The sequence below is a fragment of the Neomonachus schauinslandi genome, chromosome 5, assembly GCF_002201575.2.
Source record: "Neomonachus schauinslandi chromosome 5, ASM220157v2, whole genome shotgun sequence".
Classification (NCBI taxonomy): domain Eukaryota; kingdom Metazoa; phylum Chordata; class Mammalia; order Carnivora; family Phocidae; genus Neomonachus; species Neomonachus schauinslandi.
In genome coordinates this window covers 19,422,156-19,444,275 of record NC_058407.1, presented here as the reverse complement: position 1 = coordinate 19,444,275, position 22,120 = coordinate 19,422,156, and the positions used below count along the sequence as shown (strand labels likewise).

The window sequence follows — 22,120 nt, the reverse complement described above, 5'->3', positions numbered from 1 at the left end:
AGATACACAGAAGATAATGAGAAAGGAATCTAAGCATTAACATTACAGGAAAACCACAAGGGAAGAAAGCAAGAGAAAAAGAAAGGAACAGAAAGGAACTAAAAACAACCAGAAAACAATTACCAAAATGACAGTAAGTACATGCCTACAGTAATTACTTTAAATATAAATAGGTGAAACTTTCCAGTCAAGACAAAGAGGGACTAAATGGAAAAAAAGACCCATATATGTGCTACCTACAAGAGACCCACTTCAGATGTAAGGACACACACAGACTGAAAGTGAAGGAATGGAGAAAAGATGTTTCATGCAAATGGAAAACAAAGGAAGCTGGGGTAGCTATGCTTATATCAGACGAAATAGACTTTAAAACAAAGAGTGTAATAGAAGACAAAGATGGACATTACAGAATGATAAAGGGGTCAATCCAATAAGAAGGTATAACATTTATAAATTTTTATGCACTCAACTTGGGAGCACATAATTATATAAAACAAATATTAACAGACTTAAAGGGAGAAATTGACAGTGATACAATAATAGTAGGGGACTTTAATATCCAATTTACACCAATGGATAGATTACCCAGACAGAAAATCAACATCAGACTTAAATGACACATTAGACCAAATTGACTTAATAGATATATACAGAGCATTTCATCCAAAAGCAGCAGAATACACATTCTTCTCAAGGGCACATAGAACATTCTCCAGGATTAAACATATATTAGGCCACAAAGTAAGTCTCAAAAAATTTAAGAAGATTGAAATCATCACACATTATTTCTGACTACACTGGTAGGAAACTTGAAAAGAATTACAAGAATAAGATGGGAAAAATTCTCACAGATATGTGGAGATTAAGCAACATGTTACTGAACAATCAATGGATCAATGAAGAAATCAAAGGAGAAATAAAAATACCTTGAGACAGATGAAAATGGAAATACAAGATGCCAAAATATATGGGATGCAACAAAAGCAGTTCTAAGAGGGAAGTTTATGGTGGTGAGGCCTACCTCAAGAAACAAGAAAAATCTCAGATAAACAATCTAACTTTATAACTAATAGAACGAGAAAAAGAGGAACTAATGAAGCCCAAAGTTAGTAGAAGGAAATTATAAAGATCAGAGCAGAAATAAATTAAATGGAGACTAAAAAGACAATAGAAAAGATCAATGAAACTAAGAGCTGTTTCTTTGAAAAGATAAACAAAATTGACTAATCTTTAGCTAGACTCACTAAGAAAAAAAGAGCAGAGCAAGGGTTCAAATAAATAAAATCAGAACTGAAAGAGAAGTTACAACTGATACCAAAGAAATACAACAAAGGATCTATAAACAAGTATATGCTAACACATTGGACAACCTAGAAGAAATGGTAAATTCCTAGAAACATACAGTCTTCCAAGACTGAATCATGAAGAAACAGAAAATCTGAATAGACCAATTATTAGTTAGGAGATTGAATTGGTAATCAAAAAACTCCCAACAAACAAAAGTCCAGGACCAGACAGCTTAACTGGTCAATTTTACCAAACATTCAAAGAAGATTTAATACCTATCCTCCTCAAACTCTTCCAAAAAGATGAGAGAACACATCCAAACTCATTTTATATGGCCAGCATTATCCTGATACCAAAACCAGGCAAAGATATCACAAAAAGAAAATTACAGGCCAATATCCCTGATGAATATAAATGCAAAAAAATCCCCAAACTCAACAAAATATTAGCAAACCAAATTCAGCAGTGCATTGAAAGGATGATTCATTGTGATCAAGTAGGGTTTATTCCAGGGATGTAAAGATGGTTCAACATTCACAAATCAATCAATGTGATATACCACATTAATACAATAAAGGATAAAAACCATATGATCATCTCAGTGGATGCAGAAAAAGCATTTGGCAAAAGTCAACATCCATTTATGATAAAAACTTTCAATGAAATGAATATAGATGAAATATCTCAACATAATAAAGGTCATATATGACAAGTCCAAAGCTAACATCAAATTCAACAGTGCAAAGCTGAATGCTTTTCCTTTAAGATCAGGAACAAGAAAAAGATGCCCTCTCTCACCACTTATATTCAACATAATATTGGAAGTAGTAGCCAGAACAATTAGATAATTAGGAGAAATAAATAAAAGGTATTTAAATTGAAAAGGAAGAAGTAAAAAAACTGTTACTATTTGTGGATGACATGATTTTACATACAAGTGATCCTTCAACAACATAGGGGTTAAAGATGCTGACTCTCTGAACAGTCGAACATCTGTGTATAACTTTTGACTCCCTCAAAACTTAATTACTAATAGCCTACTGTTGACCAGAAGCCTTCCCAATAACATAAAGAGTTGATTAGCACATATTTTGTATGTCATATGTACTGTATACTGTATTCTTACAATAAAGTAAGCTAAAGAAAACATGTTATTAAGAACATCATAGGGAAGAGAAAATGTATTTATAGTACTGTACTATATTTATTGAAAAAAATTCATGTACAAGTGGACCCACACAGTTCAAACCCATTTTGTTCAAGGGTCAACTGTATAGAAAACCCTAAAGGCTCTGCCAAAAGCTTTTGGAGCTAATAAACAAATTCAGTAATGTTGCAGGGTACAAAATCAATACAGAAAAATCTGTTGTGTTTTTATACACTAACAACAAACTACCAGTAAGAGAAACTAAGAAAAAAATTCTATTTATAATCAAAACAAAAAGAATAAAATACCTATGAATAAATTTAACCAAGGAAGTGAAAAACCTGTGCACTGAAAACTATGACATTGATAAAAGAAATTGAAGAAGACACAAATAAATGAGAAGATATTCCATGCTCATGGATTGGAAGAATTAATATTGTTAAAATGTCCATATTACACAAAGCAATCTACAGATTCAATGCAATCCTTATCAAAATTCCAATGGCCTTTTCACAGAAATATAACAAATCTAAAATTTTATAGGATCACAAAAGATCCCAAAAAGCCAAAGCAATCTTTAGAAGGAAGAACAAAGCTGCAGGCATCACACTCCCTGATTTCAGAATATATTACAAAACTATAGTAATCAAAACAGTGTGGTGTTGAGATAAAAACAGACACTATCTATCAATAGAACAGAATAGAAAGCCTAGAAATAAACCTATGCATATATGGTCAATTAATTTATGATAAAGGAAATAAGAATATTCAGTGGGGAAAGGGCAGTCTGTTCGATGAATGGTGTTGGAAAAACTAGACAACCACATGCAAAGAATGAAACTATATCCCTATCTTATATCACACACAAAAATTAACTCAAAAATGGATTAAGGATTTCAGTATGAGAACTGAAACCACAGGGGCATCTGGGTGGCTCAGTCGGTTAAGGATATGACTCCTGATTTCAGCTCAGGCCATGATTTCAAAGTTGGGAGATCAAGCCCTGTATCGGGCTCCATGCTATGTGTGGAGCTTGCTTAAGAGTCTCTCTCTCCTTCTCCCTCTGCCCTTCCTCGCTCCCTCTCCCAAAAAAAAAAAAAAAAAAAAAAAAAAAGACCTGAAACCATAGAACTCCTACAAGAAAACAGAAGAGATAAGTTCCACACTATTGTTTCTCAGTTCATATATTTATAAAACAAAAAGAATACTGCTCATTTAATTGATGGAGAAGCTTTCAGAATAGCTTTAATGAAGCAACACCAAACAATATTCTCCAAATAATTCTTTGATTTCAAAAAATAAATGTCTGATAGAATGTACACTTTCTGATTGACTGTAAGTTTACTGAAAGTTGAATGAAAGTAAAACTTAATGCTGTACATTTTCTCTAGTATATTTAACCTATAGCCACGGAGAAGTGATCATATTGGCATATATATTTGTAATCCTCAACCTAAAATAGATATTCTCTGCTAATACATTTCCCTACTAAGGCTGTCCTCTTACCTACCACAATAAATGTATTTTAGACCTTTTACTGCCACCTCAAACTTTGACGTCCCCCACACCCTACACAGTCCTCACTTTTTTTATTATATATGTTTCAGGTGTATACAGCATTATAATTCAACATCTGTATACACTAAAAAATGATCCCCCCCCAAAAGTCTAGTTACCACCCATCACCCTGCAATTGGCTGCCTTTGCCCTCCTTTGCCCACTCCTAACCCCTTTCCCTCTGGTAACCACTGATCTGTTCTGTATATCTATGAGTTTTTTTTTTTTATTTGTTTGGTTTTGGTTTTAAATTCCATTCCATATGGGTGAAATCATATGGTATTTGTCTTATTCTTCTGACTTATCTCATTTAGCATAATACCCTGAAGTTCCATCGATGTTGTTGCTGATGGAAAGATTTCATTCTTTTTATGATGACCTTGAATCCTACCGACTTCACAGAGAATGTAGACATCATCAGACATGCACACCCCATTTTTTTTTTTGCTACCATGTTTATAAGCCTATCTGCAGCTGCACTTTTTTCCTCCTTCCCTCCTGTTATCATTGAGGAAGTACCCCCTCTCTTATCAAATACCACTTTTTTTTTTTTTCCCTGCAAGGGTCTGGATCATATCCCTTCTCATCTTTTCAAGGACTTTGTTCTTCAAGTTTCCCCTTTTCTCTCACTTTCATCTTTGATCTTTACCTTTTTACTGGGTCATTTCTTTTAATATACATACCTTCTCTAGTGTCTTCCATTAAAAATAACTCTTGGGCTCACATCCCCTTGTGTCTCTGACACCTTCTTGATCAAAAGTTCTCTATACCCTTTTCTTCATTTCCTCACCTCTCATTGATTCTTTACTTTCACCTTAATGTGTGTTCTCTCTCTTATCCACCAAAATTACTCAAGAAAAGCCACTGATATCTGCTATGTTGCAAAAGTAACCTACTAATCATCATCAATCTAGTGGAACACTGACAGTCTCCTTGTAACATTTTGTTGACCTCGCTCAGTAGCACCTCAATGTTCTGGTTCTCTTCCTATCTTTGTGATTGCAACTTCTCAGAACCTCCTTTCTTTCCCCAAACTCTGAGTAATATAGCTCATTGGGGTTTAGTTCTGGGTCCTTCACTCTTCTGCATACTCTTTCCTTAGCTGTTTTTATCCATTTTCTTGTTCTAAATGATCTTCCTTTCCTCCTCCCTTCTTTCCCTTCCCCCTCTTCCGCCCTCCTTTTCTTCTATCTATCTATCTAGTCTATTGCTATGGTCTGAGTGTTTGTGTCTGCCCAAAATTCATGTGTTCAAAACCTAATGGTCAATATGTTGATATTAGGAGGTGGAGGCTTTGGGAGATGCTTAGGTCATGAAGGTAGAGCCCTCATGAATGGGATTAAGGCTTTTATAAAAAGAGACTCCCCAGAACTCCTTACTCCCTTTTGTCATGTGAGGATACAATGAAAAGTCTGCAGTCCAGAAGAAATCTCTAACCTGATCATACTGGCACCCTGACCTCGGACTTTCAGTTTCCAGGACCGTGAGAAATAAATTTCAGTTGTTTATAAGCCACCCAGTCTGTGGTATTTTGTTATAGCAACTTGAATGGACTAAGATATTTATTATCTATCTATCTATCTATCTATCTATCTATCTATCTATCTATCTATCATCTACCTATCATCGCCATAAAAAATGCTACCATAGATATCATTCTACATCTTGCTTTAGACATCTATTCATGTACTTTATAGAGATACACCCCATTTTTAAAAACTATGTGAAGTGTTCATTACCATGAATACAATCACAGTTATTTAATCGTTTCCCCACTGTTGACATTGATATTATTTACAGATTTTTGCTTTAACAAATAATGCTGCATAAGATATCCTTGTGCTTTCATTTATGCACACACTTGTCAGGGCTTCTCTAGGGTAGTAAGTTAAATTGATGTAGGATATAGACATTTTAAATTTTGATCATTACTGCCCACTCACCCTCCAATGAACTAGATATACATCCACAAGCAGAATATGAGAATACCTGTTTTTCCATACTCTTGTCAATACTTGATATTATCAAACCTTAAAATTTTGTTTGAATACAGGTTTCAGGGGGATTTTTATTTTGGACTAAATATGCATTGGATGGTCAAATGTGTTGCTAAGGACAACTCCAAGGTTCTGAACTTGGTTGACTGAATGATGATACCATAGACAGAAGTTCAAAATGGTAAATTCTTTACATGGGTGGGAGCTGAGAGAGGAAAATGGGTTGAAGTCAAAGTGATGGAAGATATCCAAGTGGAAATTTCCAGTAAGCCTTTAGATGACTAAGGGATTCAGAGAATGTAGTCTCTTTCCAAATCTCTTCTTTTTGCCTATATAGAAAGTGTTTATGTGTTTCCCTGTGGCTCTGTTGATTACATTCTTATGTGTGGTTTGAAGCTTCTCTGGCTTCAAACCTGTATTTGTTTTGGGCATGGTTGGAGTAGAGTGCTAATGAGCCCAAGGTCATGGGTTTGATCCCCAGAAGGGCCAGTTAGTTTCAGAGGAAAACTGTGTTCTGTGGTTCACAGACTTCACCCCTAATCTTGTCTACTTGTCTCTAAACTATGTAGTTGGTCCCAAGGGGGCCCATGAGAAAGTGTGAGTGATTGTGTACAATCCATTAAAAATACTGAAAGAGTGGCTTCAAGTGGGTTTATCTGGGTTGCTTCTTTAAGAAATTTTGTCTGCCTTCTTCCTTCAGCTTGTGGACAGAGTTCATATTTTCAGAGACAACGTCATGACCAAAAGCACATAGAACTGTATTGTTTATGGCCACCCACATCTGTTTTCCCACATTTATTTACTTCTCAGGTAAAAGGCAGTATGATGATCCAAGACTGTGTTGTTCAGTGCAAGTGTCTTCTTGGAAATATTTGAATATTATCAGCCTGACTTTGGGAATTGGCTTACTAATATTGTACAAATAAACCCTGGAGAGCATGAATGTGCCCAAAAGACTCTTAGCAAACCTTTCACTGACAGATTTTCCTTATCTTATCAGGCTGCTCTAGCTTGCTGCATACTCTTACTGGGAAATACAAGTCTACACTCAGAATTCTTGCGAAATGGTCATACATGGATACAGCATAGAATGTGCTATGTTTAAACGAGTGACAATGTCCATAGAACAACCTTTGGAAAAACCCACAGGAGGCTTCTTCTACATAAGCAGAGTTGCCAGGATTTGCTGGGATAGCATCTGAAGTCTGTTTCTGTGGATACTGCATTTTCAAAAATCAATCCTAGAGGTTCTCAAATTGCTTTTCCAGTTGACTGATACATCCCTGGGTCCTGCAGGAGCAACCCCAAAGAGGATTTGGAATAATGTTACACACATATTGAAAGATTCAAAGTAAATCCTCACAGCTTAAGAAGGACTTGAAAATAGGTTCAATTTTCTTTCAGGAACTCTGTGTTTGCCACATCAGGGATATTTCTATTTGACATTATGGAAAATTTGAAAGGCTGAGGAGTAAAAGACCAGACCATCAAATATTATTTAATAGATTGCCAAGAATTACAGTGATGACTTAGAAGAATATGGCATGGAACAAATATGACTAAAAGTAAAATGTAGAATAACTAAAGGTATATGCTGATGAATCCAGGAAAAGTGGTTAAAAAATTCGGGGAGTTTAGGTTGTACATAATGACACACAAGGGACTTAATTACATTGTTTTCTTGAATTGATTATAGTGACAAGAGTAATTATTTTGGTAATATAGAGAAACAGCCTGAAAATACCATATAAGTAGTTAAAAATCATTATATGGAAAGTTTGTAGCCCTGATGGCTGGGCTGGGCTGGGGTGAATAAAGAGAAAGGATCAATGACATAGCAAAAAAATGCTAGATTTGAGATTTTACATTTGCCTTTGTAGTGCAAGGAATTTTAGGTTCAAACAGTACTTTTCACCTGATTTTGCTAAGTCAGAATCAAATTAGGGAAAAAAGTGACACTGATCACTTGGTCAGTGTCAGAAAAGTTGAGGCTATGAACCAGAATGTACACAGAAAAGAGTATGACAAGGGGTACTTGGATGGCTCAGTCAGTTAAGCATCCGACTCTTGATTTCAGCACTGGTCATGATCTCAGGGTTGTGAGATTGAGCCCCACCCCTACTCCCCTGTCAGACTCTGTGCTCAGCATCGAGCCTGCCTGAGATTCTCTCTCTCCCTCTCTGTCTGCCCCTCCCCCTGCTCTTTCTCTCAAAATTAATTAATTAATTAATTAATTAATATTTAAAAAAAGAGTGTGACAAGCCAATGGAGAGGTTCTACCCTGGATATCTTAGATCTTTAATTAATTCTCTCATAAGTAATAATAACAAGGGAAGTAGTGATACTGAAGGTAACTGTACAAACATTAGGAACCACACCACACAAGAGCTGATGAGTAGACCAGTGCAGGACTGTGCCAGTGTTTTAATCTAACCACAGAGAAACTGAAAGATGAAAAGAACAAATTAATACAAAGTGATGAGTTTCCCTAAAGGTTAATGTAGTAAACTTAAGAAACTTCCCTTTACTCTGAGATTATATCCATGTTATTTAAATAAATTCCCTTGTAATGACACAATGATCGATGTTTCTTTAAAAAAAAATCCTTATTTTAGCCAAATATATTTTTCCACCTTAAGTCAATTTATACTTTTAGTTTTGGAAATTTCACTATTTTGAGAAATCTAGAAGTTTAGGGACTTGCATGATAATGTTTAACCCTCAAATAATATGAGGTAGATTATATTTATTATTATTATTATTATCACTTTACAAAAGAGGAAACAGCCTCACAGACATTGTTTTAATTTGTCCAAAACATCCAACTAGAAGTGTCAGAATCACAACACAACCCATATCTGCCTGATTTCAGTGCTCATGCTTCTTACCACTGTGTTATTCCTTTGGGTATCTAGGTCCATTGAAGGAAGTAGAAACCATTCTAGGCATTGTAAACAGAGGGTGTTTAAAACAGGTGATGGAAGAAATGAGTAGCCAAATCAGAGAGGGGAGTCAACCCAGAGATCAATATCAGGAAGTCACTACCATCCCTAGGACTAGAGAGACCCAGAGAGGAGGTGGTGTTCCCATCTGAGAAAAATTACCTGGATGGGTCTAGATTCCCTCCAGGGACAGGGTGCTATTCGGGGTGGGGGCAGGGTCCATGGAGCGAGGAACTGCCATTGCTGCCAAAGATGCTACTTGAAACAGAGAGAGAAAACGGGGGGAAATACCCTGGCTTCTTCCCTCCTCCTGCCCTGCTTCTTTCGTTAGTGCCTCTTATTATTAGGCAAACCTACTCAGAACAGAGAACGTAGGGACTGGGAAATGTTCCTTGTGAAACAGAGTCAATGAAAGGAATGTTGGGAAATGGATAAGAGAGCAAACAGATAAACAACCAGTATATTATAGCCTAAATATGTATTAAATTATTTCAGTGTACCTTTTACTATGGCAGTGAGGTCTAGAGATACTAGAAGGAACTTTTCAATATTTACAGTGTAAGAGAATTTATTTGGCTATAGGAGGAGGATGGGCATGTTTCCATTTCCAAATGACCTTTAAAGCAGAGAGAAGCAAAAGAAATAAGGGGAGAATTTTGGTCTTGGGGTAACCGTGCCTTTGAGTATTTTAGGTTCTATAAGGGTGGCTGAATTAGATGTTCTGGGCCAAATAAGGTGACAGAGGCCAACCATGGGTATCATTTCTGCCTCTGTCATCGTGTCTCCTCTCCTCTTTAGAGGAACAGTCACTTTCTCCTCACTCTCTCTCTCCCTCTCTCAGAAATTTGGAGTTGCGAAGGACGGTTCCATATTTGTGGAGTAGAATGATGGATTCAGCGACCGCACTTATTTAGAGACTTGTCATGAATAGAGACAAGGACCTCCCCACCCCCTACTCTCCAATTTCCATTTGGAGAGAGAGACTGTTACTAGTGTTTCCCCTGGAGGAGGTTGGGGGCTAAGTAGGAGCCATTGAGTTAAATAAACAAAGTAAAGTTAGGAAATTATAGGACAGGTACTCCAGTTTTAACTTTCTTGGTAGTAGCCATTAAAAAGAGAAACCTCTTGGGGTGCCTGGGTGGCTCAGCTGGTTAAGTGTCTGACTGTTAGTTTCAGCTCATGTTGTGATCTCAGGGTTGTGAGGTTGAGCCCTGCCTCAGGTTCCTTGCTCAGTGTGGAGTCTGCTTGAGATTCTCTCTCTCCCTCTCCGTTTGCACCTCCCCCTGCTCTCTTTCTCTCTCTATCAAATAAATAAATAAAATCTTTAAAGAGAGAGAGAGAGAGAAACCTCCTTTCTAGGCCACATTTCATATCTTGCTTGAAATCCAAGGTTGAATTTTACTTCTGATGTACTGTTGCAATTGTCTCAAATCCAATTTACATCTGTTTCTGTTTTTACTGATTGCTTTATTCTTTTGAAAATCATCTCATCCCATCACAGGATGAAGGAAAGAACATTTAGAAACCAGATGTTATATTAACCATAACCATTATCCTTTATTGGGTCCCAAAGAGATTTAATCTCTATCCATAAACAGGTGAGGAAGACACCAACTTTCAGCTCAGCTTTACACTTTAAAGATGCCTCATCGAGAAGAGGGCAAAGGCTCTGACATCCACCTGCCATTATGACCCAGAGAGGATTGTAATTGGTATGTATAGCCCAGTGGTTCATTTCTAGCAAACCCAAAGCTCCCCTTTATGTAACAAATATTTTATGATATACCCTCTGGTGTCCCAAAGAGAAATTTATAGATAATGCTGACATACACAATTTCAATAAAAATAAAAATGATGCCTGAACCATAATATAAAGGAGAACTAAAATGAAAATAGTTTATAATAAAATAAAATGCATTACAAGATAGAAAGGCTCAGGCACAACTCCATTAGAACAGGTAATGAAGTGGTCAGATGTTTACACTTAATGTGGAGAATCATGAATGTTACAGCTGCAAGCTGACTGATCCACTCAGAGAATGGAGAGATTCAAACAGCATAATTAGCATTGTTATCAATGATGTTTTTTCTAAAATAGTGGACAACACTTGGTAAAGTTCCAAATGAAATAAAGTACCACCTTCCTCTTAATTTACATGGTAATTGCATTCCTGGAAAATTCAGTTTATATTAAAATCATGCAAAAATACTTTGAGTTTGTAAGTAGATTAGAGTTATAGCCTAGGCTTAGGTGATTACAAATAGGTTTGTCATCCACATGAAATGTCTGAAGCCCTAACCCCCTGCCCAATTAAATGCCAATAATGCCTTCCTCAATCATCATGAATGACAACCCCAAATGTCCCTACACATTTCCAAAATGCCATCTAGGGCTAGCATTATACCCTTTGGAACTCCTGAGAGTGGGATAACTAAGGCCCTTTCGAAGGGCAGAGATATAAGAACATGGGTCTCATGAAACTCACTCCCCAAATCCACATTTTTGTCTGTGGAAGCCCTGATTCAACCTTGATACCACACTGGCTTTGACAAACTGTCAAGAGAACAACAGGTGTATTGTTGCCAAAGCTCTTGGCAAGGTTCTTCATCATCAGCTTCTAGTTTTACTTATGTGGAAATGGCTTATTTCTGGACTGTATAAGGACCCAAGTCACACCTCCTCACTGAGGAATCCTGAGATTGGTTTAACATCAGATATTATATACACCATGTGAAGGTCTATCAAGAATTGACATTGCAGTGTGAATGAGCAGAGAAATGGCTGGAGTTAAGGTTGAAAGCCCAGTTAGATACATTAGTTGTTGAGCAAAAATGCTTATTTATCTTGATAATATAATATTCATAAATAGGTTATCACTCAAAGGTGCAATTAGCTATATTTCTGCCTGTAGCATGTAAAACCAAATTTTAATAGGAATAGATCTGTCACCATATGGAACTGTCCTTGTGTCTGGATTGGGGCATGAATGGCAAAGTACTAAAAACACAGGTTTTGATGTCCTCAGACCCAGATTCAAGCCCATCCTGCCTGTCTGTGACCTTAAGTAAGTTACATAATGTTTTTGAGTCTCCATTTTCTCACCTGTAAAATAGGGTTCATAATAGTGCCTGACTCATAGAATTTTTGCAAAGACTAATGAGATAATAGAGGTAAACCACTTGGCATAGTGACTGACCCCTAGCAAATGCTCAGCAAATATGAATAGTATTTTTATTTTATTTGTTTTTTTGGGGGGAAGGGGCAAAGGGAGAAGGAAAGAGAATCTTAAGCAGGCTCCATGCCCAGCATGAAGCCCGACGTGGGCTCAATCTCACAACCCTGAGATCATGCCCTGAGCTGAAACCAAGAGTCAGATGCTTAACTGCCTGAGCCACCCAGGTGCTCCCCGCCCCCCACTCCAACTTTGCAAGTTCTTTCTAAGGGAGAGGATGAAGTGTTGGATAGGAAGTAATTCTAGGGAGAGTTTGTTGAATGGAGGAAGGAGTCTTACTAAAATGACAAGAGACACATGAGCAGCCAGACTTTCCTTAATGGATTTTAGTTAACAGTGATGTTTGACATTAGCAGCCAATTTCTGCCGCGTGCTTTATTGCCTCCCACTTCATCATCCCCAAAACCTTTACTGAAAGGCTGTGCCCAGCTTAGCCTAGTGTGAATAAAGGGAGAAAAGCATTGTCTAGGGAGAGAAACAATGCAGTTAGAAGCTCATGGCCATAGGCAGCAAGATGCTCAGCACAAATAGGACAAGGAGGTCTGGAGGATAGGGTTAGGGAGAGCTGTGGGGACTCTGAGGGAGTGACGGGAGTCACGGTGAGCTGCACGTGGGAAAATAATAAACTGGTAGCTAGTAGTTCCTTAAAATCAAGTACAAGTCTCCTGAGTCTTTTTTATATTTAGGTAACTTTCCAAATAGTTCATGGAAGTTTTAAGAAAAGGAAAATAGAATGAGATACTTTCAAACAACAAGAGGGAAATTATTAATCTTTCCACCTTGTGCTTCTACAAATGCTGCTGTGAGTTTGATATTCAGTAAAGATTTAGAAAGATTTATTGAAATAACTCAATGCTGAGAGACCACATTCTTATGAAATCTCACAATATGGGTAAATATTGAATGCTACTTGTATATTATGTGCGCTATTTGATAGAAAATCTTTTCCCAGACCCTTTGTGTCATGGATTATAACTCACCGTTGGGTTACAGTGAGTGGGGTTGGTTAATTATACCTGCTTTATTGTTAATGCATATATCGTACAATTCATACATCTCTTACATAGTTTGTACAAGCTCTTTCAAACATTTATTTTTAAATATAATCTGTAAATTCTATAAGATATCTCCATTCTGGTGTATGATTAGTTTTATTTTTCTGGGTAAGTTTTCTTGTTAATTTGTTGCAGTGACCTTCATTAATAAAAATGCTACATAACAATAGAATTCTTAAGAATGACACATTACACCAACATTGTCCAAAAGAACTAATTAATCAAACATGATTAATTTTAATGTAATTACTAAAGAAAGATATATCATTTTATTATGACGCTCTAGCCATACATTTTTCCAAATATGCTTACTTAACAGTAAATGTAAGATAATGATTCAGTTAGTTACAGTTTTAGAAGTCATTAGGATCGATATTTCTCTGCCATAAATGAATAATGATTTCAAATACAATCAGAGTTAATTTAATAAAAAATATGCTTTTGAACTAAGATAGATATAACGAATGACCAATCATTATTTTCCGGTTTCAAAGCAGCAGGGAAAAATTCAGTGTCTGTAAGTGTACTTATCACACTTGGCCTGTAAGTGTGATAAAACCATATGAAGCAAAACACATGATGTAATCCCAGTTCTCATAGTTCATTAACTCTCTTAGTAACAAGAGATCTGACATGGTATTTGGGGCCTTTATGTAAACTGAATACAAGCTGCATGGTGTTTGAAAGTTTTTAATATTTTGAATAGACATTTTAATGATACACAGACACAGATAAGAGATGTGAGTAGACAGTTTGAGGTTTCAGAGTCCCTCCTGCAGTGTGTTTAGCAGCAGGTACAAGATAAATATCCAAACAAAATCAGATTAAGGGATTAACAGAAGTGACTTTGCTCTGGGTAGGTAAATGGGGCCAGTGGGTGACTTCGAAGGGATTTTTGAGTTTTGTTTTTATTTTTCCAACTTTTACATCAGTGCATTTTGGGCAAAAGAAAATGAATAATGTTTACTTTTAGGATGCAGTAGGTCTGGGCAATTAAATAAAAGGCAGATTCTAAGGCTTGCAAAAGGTCATTCTGAAGGTATCAGATGATTCAGCAGGGATAAAGTAGGAGAAACTATCTCCATCTTAACTCACATTTCAATTGGTCAGTTACATTTGGACTTTTGTGTTCCCCTTTTAAAATTAACATTTTTTTTTCCTTCAAAGACCCTATCAATGACAGCTGAAGAATGGGGAGAAAGAGGGGCCATGTTTAAGATCAAGGTGCAATCATAAATTAAGAGGGAACATGTGGAATATATGTTTTTTAAAGAGGTCCCTTTAATTCTAGGGTTTCAGCTTGGTCACCCCTCTATAAAAATTTGAGGCAAATACTAAATGAATAAGGACTGGGAGGAATAGAGACAGTTTCAAAAATTCCCTGGGCCTCTGTCTTATCTATGAGAGGTTTCCCCCAAGAAAGTATTGTTCTAGATAGGACTTGGTCATTTTAATTGGTATCTTTATCCTGTACCATATGCACTTTAAAGCTTCAGACAGTCCTCTCATCTCCTTTTTTTTTTAAATAGAAATCACACAAAAAAGATATCTATGTATCAGTTTCTAACACCTAACAGGAAAGTCTTTTAGAATATTAAAATAGCAATAAGCAAATATGTACTATAGGATTAAACACTAGCATTTAAACAAACCAAAAACAAAAAATCAACAAAATTTTCTCTTGTTTTTGCTCCCTCATATTCTGAACTTCATGATCATTGCAAGAGAGGGAATAAAGAATTACAATTCTTCTATTAAAATTTTTTTAAATAAATGATGCCATAATGACGGATAAATCAGATTTATCTTTTGAAAACATTGATGGGAAAGCCCAGGTGATTTGAGTGGGAATGCTCTTTCTTATGAAGAGAGCCAAACAGGAACTGTCTCTAATAAATTAGTACACTCTTTTAAGATTAAAAATAGCAAAACCATTTTAAATAGTCTGATTATAGCTTCAACAAGTCAAACATACACTTCTATCTAGCCTATAGTTTTAAAAAGAGTCTATGTGGGTTTAACTTATCATCCCTCATTCCAATATAAAAAAAGAAGAAAGAACCAAGTCATTTTTGAACATTAAGATATTCATAAAGACTGTATAAAGTAAAAAACAAAACAAAACAAAACCCAAAAACGAAAACAAAAACAAATCTTCACAGATTGTTAGCCATCTCTTTCAACGATTTCTCATAAATTCTTCTCTTTCCTTATCAGTAGATAACCCCCATCTCATAAGGAAATACTTTCCAACACTTCCCAATGAGATCAGTGATTGCTTTTTATGAGAGCTACTGCTCTTTGAGATGTTTAGATGAAGGGAGAGTATCTTCTATAAATCAGTAAATGCCAAAGAATGACTTAAGGGGGATGTGGCAGAAGCTATCTTTAGCAGATTTAATCTATGCATTTTTTCTCTTTGTTTTTATTTTCTCCACTTGCTGACTATCTGTTTTAGAGCAGAGAGCACAAAAATCAATAAGTAACTTCATCATGTTTTGTTCTGCCATTTGTGTGTAAGGTCCTTTTTTTCCCCATGTATACTCTATGCTCTTGGTCGAGGTGTTTGGATTGGATAACATATTGCTAATTTTGCTGAGTTTGAGAGCCAGCAGAATAACAGAGCCTTCTAACTTTACAAAAATTCCATCTTCTGTCCCTACACCCCCAAACTCACAATTTGGTGAACAGTACGCTACTTGTGATAAAAAGTTGAAAGGTGGTGGCGACTAGACCTCATGCTATTTTATTAAGCCATCTATCTATAGAATTGTTGTTTTCATACTTTAAAAAAATATGTCTATGCTTTCTTTTTTTTTCCTTTTTTTTTTTTTTTTAGTCAAGTACTTTCTTAAAGAAACAATAGCACCACATTGGCATAGCCGGCCAAACAATAAATGGGAAAGCAAAATGTGCTACATCATCCATTTGAGCAGTCTTCCAAGCGCATAAACTAGTAACAGAAACCCTGGAGCCACAGTGCATGAGATGGTGTCATCACACAAACATTGACATTCCAAGGAGGGGATGGATTCTCCAGGGAGGCTAGGCCTTTTCCCCCCCCCCCCCAATAAGTTTTTTCAAGGAAGTGATTTCTTCCCAGTATTCCATTGGACTCTTAGATTGAGTGTTTGTGTGTGCACGTGTGCGTGCCTGTCGGGGGGTAGGTGTTGCAAGTTTTTCTTTATTTTTAGAAGAGTGGATTCTGATGGAAGGGTACATTAACTTTTTCAGTGGATCTTCCTCATCTTAAGGTGTTCAAAAGATACTGTAATGTTATTTGGGGAACTGAGAACTGAAATTTGATCTAGGTATTCAGTATTGTCAGTTAAATTAAAGCTAAGCCTGTAAGCTGAAAGCTTATTCTTACCGATATTTACAGCTTTTTCATAAACATTTTGAAATTGCCTCATTTGAAAAATCCAAAGCAAAGCTTATAAAAGTTTTGAGATGTGAAAATTTAGGTGCTCCTTTCTATTGATCCTGGGTCATTCTGCTGTAGTATGTAGATCAACTGATTTTTGAGGTTTTACATTGATCTGTCTTCCAGTTTTATTTCATTTAAAAATAAGATAGTATAATTAGTTAATTTTTAGTTCATTGATTTATGATACAGTTGGAGAGGATTATGTGTCAGAAAAAATGAAGAAAGATAATATAGCTTTGCATATTTAAGCTTTCCTCACTAGGGTAGTTTTGGCTGTGAATAGAATTATTAAGTGAATCAAGTAAGTCATAGACACTCTTAGAATTACCATATCCAACTGTGCCTGGAAACCCATAGGTCTGCAGAAGATTGCATGTAAAATTGTTGCTGGGAGATAGCAATTTTAAAAGATATACATGAAGAAAAAGAAATAAAAACCAGAAGGGCCATTTTGGGAAGAGAGTTCCAGCATCTAAATCCACAGAACACATCTCTCTGGAAAACAGATTTAAGGGCAAAAATGACTTCTAGTTTCTTTTACATTTGTCTATAGTGATCACAACATTGCTCAGTATGACAGAGGTGCTCAATTCAAGTAATGCTGAGGGTCTGAGGGTTTAAGCACTTATTGGCTGAGCACGGGTACCCACTATATAGGGCTTCTTTTTGCATATGTTTGAAGATCCAGGAGGTCTTAGACGTTTTCTGATTTCTGAACCTTGAGGTGAAACAGTGGGATGGAAACTAAAGATGCTATTCTGGTTTTCCATGCACAATTTCCAAGAACAAAGAAATACACTTTGCATGAAGTAATCAAGCCTCGTGGCTTTTCACCAAAAAGTTTGAAGGCAGATAAAAAGATCTGAATGATGGATGATTCATTGTTCTAATAAGAAAATCTTAAAATGTAGATGGGAAACATTTTCTAGATCACCATGGGCCTATCCTCACTGTTGGATTTTCTTGATATCAATTTTCAGTTGAATGGATAAGATGCATCTGCAGAGGGCCAGGGGTCACTCTTGTCAGCAGACATAAAAGAAAATTTCTAGTTCTAAAGGAAAATTTTGCCTCTCAACTAGCAACTCTAGTCAAGCATATTTTAACAAAAATTAAAAAATTGTACATGTATATGTAAATATAGCTAAGGATAAGAGCAAAATTTATTAAAGAAAGTGATTTTGTGATTTTGTAGAATAAGATATTATTTCAATATTTGAAATCCTGGGACATTTTTTTAGGTTACCCAAAAAGAAGGAATAACTATATTGTTCAAAATGAATAGAGTATCATTTATAATTTTACAAGAAGTATTACTAGATTACTAGTAACTGCCTGGAGGAGTCAATGAGTGCTAACAGATGGAGTAGTCCCTCTTTCACTGGTGGAAGTCTTTTTTTTTTTTCTTTTTTCTTTTCCTTTCTCTCTTTGCACTTTGTATTCATAAATCCAAATGCAGAATTCAGATCTGATTGTAAATCAGATATTTCTTACTTATTTTGAAAGGGTTTTAAAAGAGATGGAGCTGGCAGCTTTTAAGAACTAGATAGTTGGATAGTTTGTGGGATAGCTACATTGACAAGAATTAGCACATCAGGAACATTCAGCTGATCAGTTTCCTAGCTATGATGTGAATGGGTTGTTTCTACAATTCCTTGCATCCCAGCAGCTGAAGGGCTCTGACCTTGTGCCCTTATGGCAACCCAGGATAAAATCTGGAGCTTTATCTTTGTAATCTTCATACCACCCCTGTGAGGTAGGTAGATGGCGTTTTGCCCCCATTTTGTAGATGAGGAAACTGAGGCACAGAGAGGTGAAGTGACTTGCCCAAAGTCACACAGTGGTGAGTCCGTGACAGAGTCGGCAAATGTTTATTTCTTCAGTGAGAAATAGAAGCCAGGACTGTTAAATTCCTAGCCTTCTGCTTTTTCCACTCCTCTCTGGACTCCCCAATCAAATTTGCATTAGCGGACTTTGTGTCTTAAGTTTTTCTTGGAAGGGATCATTGGGGGAATTTTGCCTTCTTTCCCAAATGGATGGATTTTTAGGACTCTTCCCCTTCGTATCATCTTTGGCTCCAGGCTTCTTCTGTTTTGCTTTCACCTTTTACCGTTTTGGCCAGACTCTTTCATATAACAAACTACAAAATAGCACCATTGTACTAAAAAACAGAGTTTTACATACTGTTTGTGATATATCCTGTATTCTTGATATGCTAAATTTACATAGTGCTCTATATGGAAAAAATAAAAAGAGAGAAGTTACTAATCAGGTTGCACATTAACTCATCATTTGAAGGAACTGTTGAGAGTTTGAGACTTTCTATGCTTAAAACATATGCCTAAAAATGATTGGCCTCAAAATTTTTTTTAGCAAGATGTGGAAAAATAAAGCTTTGTGTCTAAAATAAATGGATCCAACTTATATTTGGTACAAATGCCACAGATGGAATCTTTTGGGTTAAAATCTTTTGGGTGTGCTACTTGACTGCTTGTTGCTGCTCTTGAGGAGGCCAAATTTGGCAAATATAAAGATGAAGTGGGGGGAGGGTGAATATAGACAAACAAGATTATCAGACACTGTAAAACAAATGGCCTGTGTTGCGTAGAAGGAAGTGCAAATTAAAAAAAAAAAAAAAAGAATAAACCACTTAGACAAGACTGCTGAATGAATGGCTCCAGCAGCCAAGACTCAGAAACAAATTTAGTGCAACTGGATCTATACAACGCCCATGCATTTGTGGCTCTTGAGAAGCAGGGACTAAGATATATTTATATATATATTTTTCTCTATAGAACATTATTGATAAAGGATCAACAACAATCTACCAACTCCAGGACCATTTTTGCAAGGTGCAAAGCTTTTAACAATCACTCCTAAAGACAATGTTGGAATGTTTACTTGCGTATTTCATTGGGGGGAATGCCCATCTTATGAAATATTATCAAACTTATTTTTTTTGGTAAGTCTTCTGATGTTTATCAGGTAACTCCTACAGAGCAAATGATCCTGCTGGTGGCATGTCATTCTTCACAATTCAGGAATGTCTTCCTACATTCTGTAGTTCTTGTTTCCTGCACTCCCTCTACTTGCGTTCTTCAAATGTACTTCCTAAAAATAAGGGAGAAAAAGTGACATTAATTTGATGAAGTTTTATGTACCCTACCCATCTATTTCTAACACTGGGTCTCAACCTTTCATATTTGATACTTCATCAGTCAATCTCACGGACAGCTTGAGCCTGTTTCTTTTCTAAGAAAGACATATGTAAGTAGATAGGCCTTTAGTTTTTAGTTTAGTCAAACTTTACTCAGGCTACTTTTATGTGCCCCTGGTGTCATGGGGACTACAGATTGCTTTCTAATCACACAGAAATGTGTTTCTATTCATCTGCCACTATCGTGGATTCGTTGACCAAAGGAGACTGAAAAATCCAGAATTCTGGCCCGTGGGATCTTTTCCTACTAAGAGGGGAAAAAAAAAAAAAAAAAAAAAAGAACACATTCTGGGATCATCCTCTGTAGTTTTATTGCATTTTGTTTTGGTTTAATTTTTGTAAAAAGGAGACATTTTTCATTTTTTTTCTTTTTCTCCTATGGAGAAAGGGAGAGTTTTAGAAGTAGAAGATTGGGAAGTTTTATAATTGACTTAGAATCTGTAAAATCACAGACGTACTGAGCTGGGTTCAAATCTTGACTCTTTCAGTTTTAGTTATGTGAACTTGTGCAAGTGGCAATCTCTTGTGTCTCAAGTTCATCTATAAACTAGCATAATAATAGTTCCTACCTTGTAGGATTAAGAATTAAAGAATTAGTACCTAAAAAGACTTATAATAGGCCTGGCACATGGGAAGCACTACATAAGTATTAGTTATCATTATTTACTTGTTATTATTATTATTTCATCTTTATTGGAAACTATTCCTGCAATAAAAACCCTGCGTTCCTTGCTTTAGTGCTACCATTCACTTATTAGCAAGCAATGCTGTTATCCAAGGAATATTGAGTTTTGCTTAGAATAGAAGCCCTATATAGTAGAGACCCCTCTGTCTGTTCACTGTTATATCCCTTTCTCTAAAACAATGCCTGGAATATTGCAGTTGCTCAATAAATAGCTATAGAATGAATTAAAAGACTATACTGGGCCCTCTAATAATGTATAGAATCAAGTCATTATACTTTTCCTATAGTTATTATTTTATCCTTGAATATATTTAAATAGCAAAGTTTATACAAATAAGATATGGATTAAATCCAGGAGGAAATGGCATCTGCATGCATAAACATAAAGAGCTTTTCTCTTGGTTTCACCTCTAACCAGGAGGCCCTTAGAGGAGGACATAATGAATCATTATTGGTACAGAATAAAGTTCAAGAATCCACAATATCCCTTTTTCCCAGAACATGTTTTCATCATGACCAAAAACAAGAGTTTTCACTAAAGGTGTCTGGAATCTCCAAATTCTTCCTTCTGGCTAAAATAATGACCTCTCAACCCAATCATTCTTAGGAACTTATAGATCATTGTAAAGGACTTTGGAAAGTGTTCAGACCTGAGACCTGCAGGGTGTGAGAAGCTGGGACAGAATCGACTACAATCCCTGGAAATAATACCTATTGGCTAAGGCCCATAGGGATTTGGTAATTTTTCTTACACATATTTTTCAGCTCTACCTGAAATGTTAGAGTTATCAAGTCCTTCAAAAAAGCTAGTTAGCACTTTGTACGTTGATGGTCAATATCCTGTACTGACTAAATAGAAGGAAGATAGTTTCATTGTGTAAATATGTTTATTAAAATAACTAGCTCAGTGGCTATTAAAAACTTATGGGAAGAAGTTTGGCATTTGTATAGGATAGCTTGAAATGCATCTGTTTAAAATACTGGCACTTTTCCCCCAGATACCATACAACTTTACCAAGTCCACTTAACATGCATTTGTTGATATAAAAATATCCACTGTTAAGCTACCAGTAAATTTATATTCCTATCTTACATGTTATTCTGCATTCTTTTTTTCTTTTTTTTAGATGCAGTTTTTAAAAATTTTATTATATTATGTTAATCACCATACATTACATCATTAGTTTTTGAAGTAGTGTTCCATGATTCACTGTTTGTGTATAACACCCAGTGCTCCATTCAATACGTGCCCTCTTTAATACCTATCACCAGGTTAACCCATCCCCCCACCCTCCTCCCCTCTAGAACCCTCAGTTTGTTTCTCAGAGTCCATAGTCTCTCATGGTTCGTCTCCCCCTCCGATTTCCCCCCTTCATTTTACCCTTCCTACTATCTTCTTTTTTTTTTTTTTAACATATAATGTATTATTTGTTTCAGAGGTACAGGTCTGTGATTCAACAGTCTTACACAATTCACAGCGCTCACCATAGCACATACCCTCCCTAATGTCTATCATCCAGCCACCCCATCCCTCCCACCCCCCACCAATCTGCATTCTTAAAGGAGTTCTCCT

At 36.2% G+C, this 22,120-nt stretch overlaps 1 protein-coding gene across 2 annotated transcripts in view; it reads right to left on the bottom strand.

Moving 5' to 3' along the window:
• Window positions 1-18,449: 18,449 nt before the first annotated feature.
• Window positions 18,450-22,120, bottom strand: part of IGF1 (insulin like growth factor 1) — a 70,914-nt gene continuing 67,243 nt past the window's right edge. Inside the window, exon 4 of one of the 2 annotated variants that reach the window (XM_021687575.1) lies at window positions 18,450-19,756. In XM_021687575.1, coding sequence (XP_021543250.1) covers window positions 19,697-19,756 — 60 coding nt within the window. In that variant the 3' untranslated portion in view covers window positions 18,450-19,696. The remainder of the gene's footprint in view (window positions 19,757-22,120) is intronic. The other variant, XM_021687576.1, reaches the window with a different exon arrangement.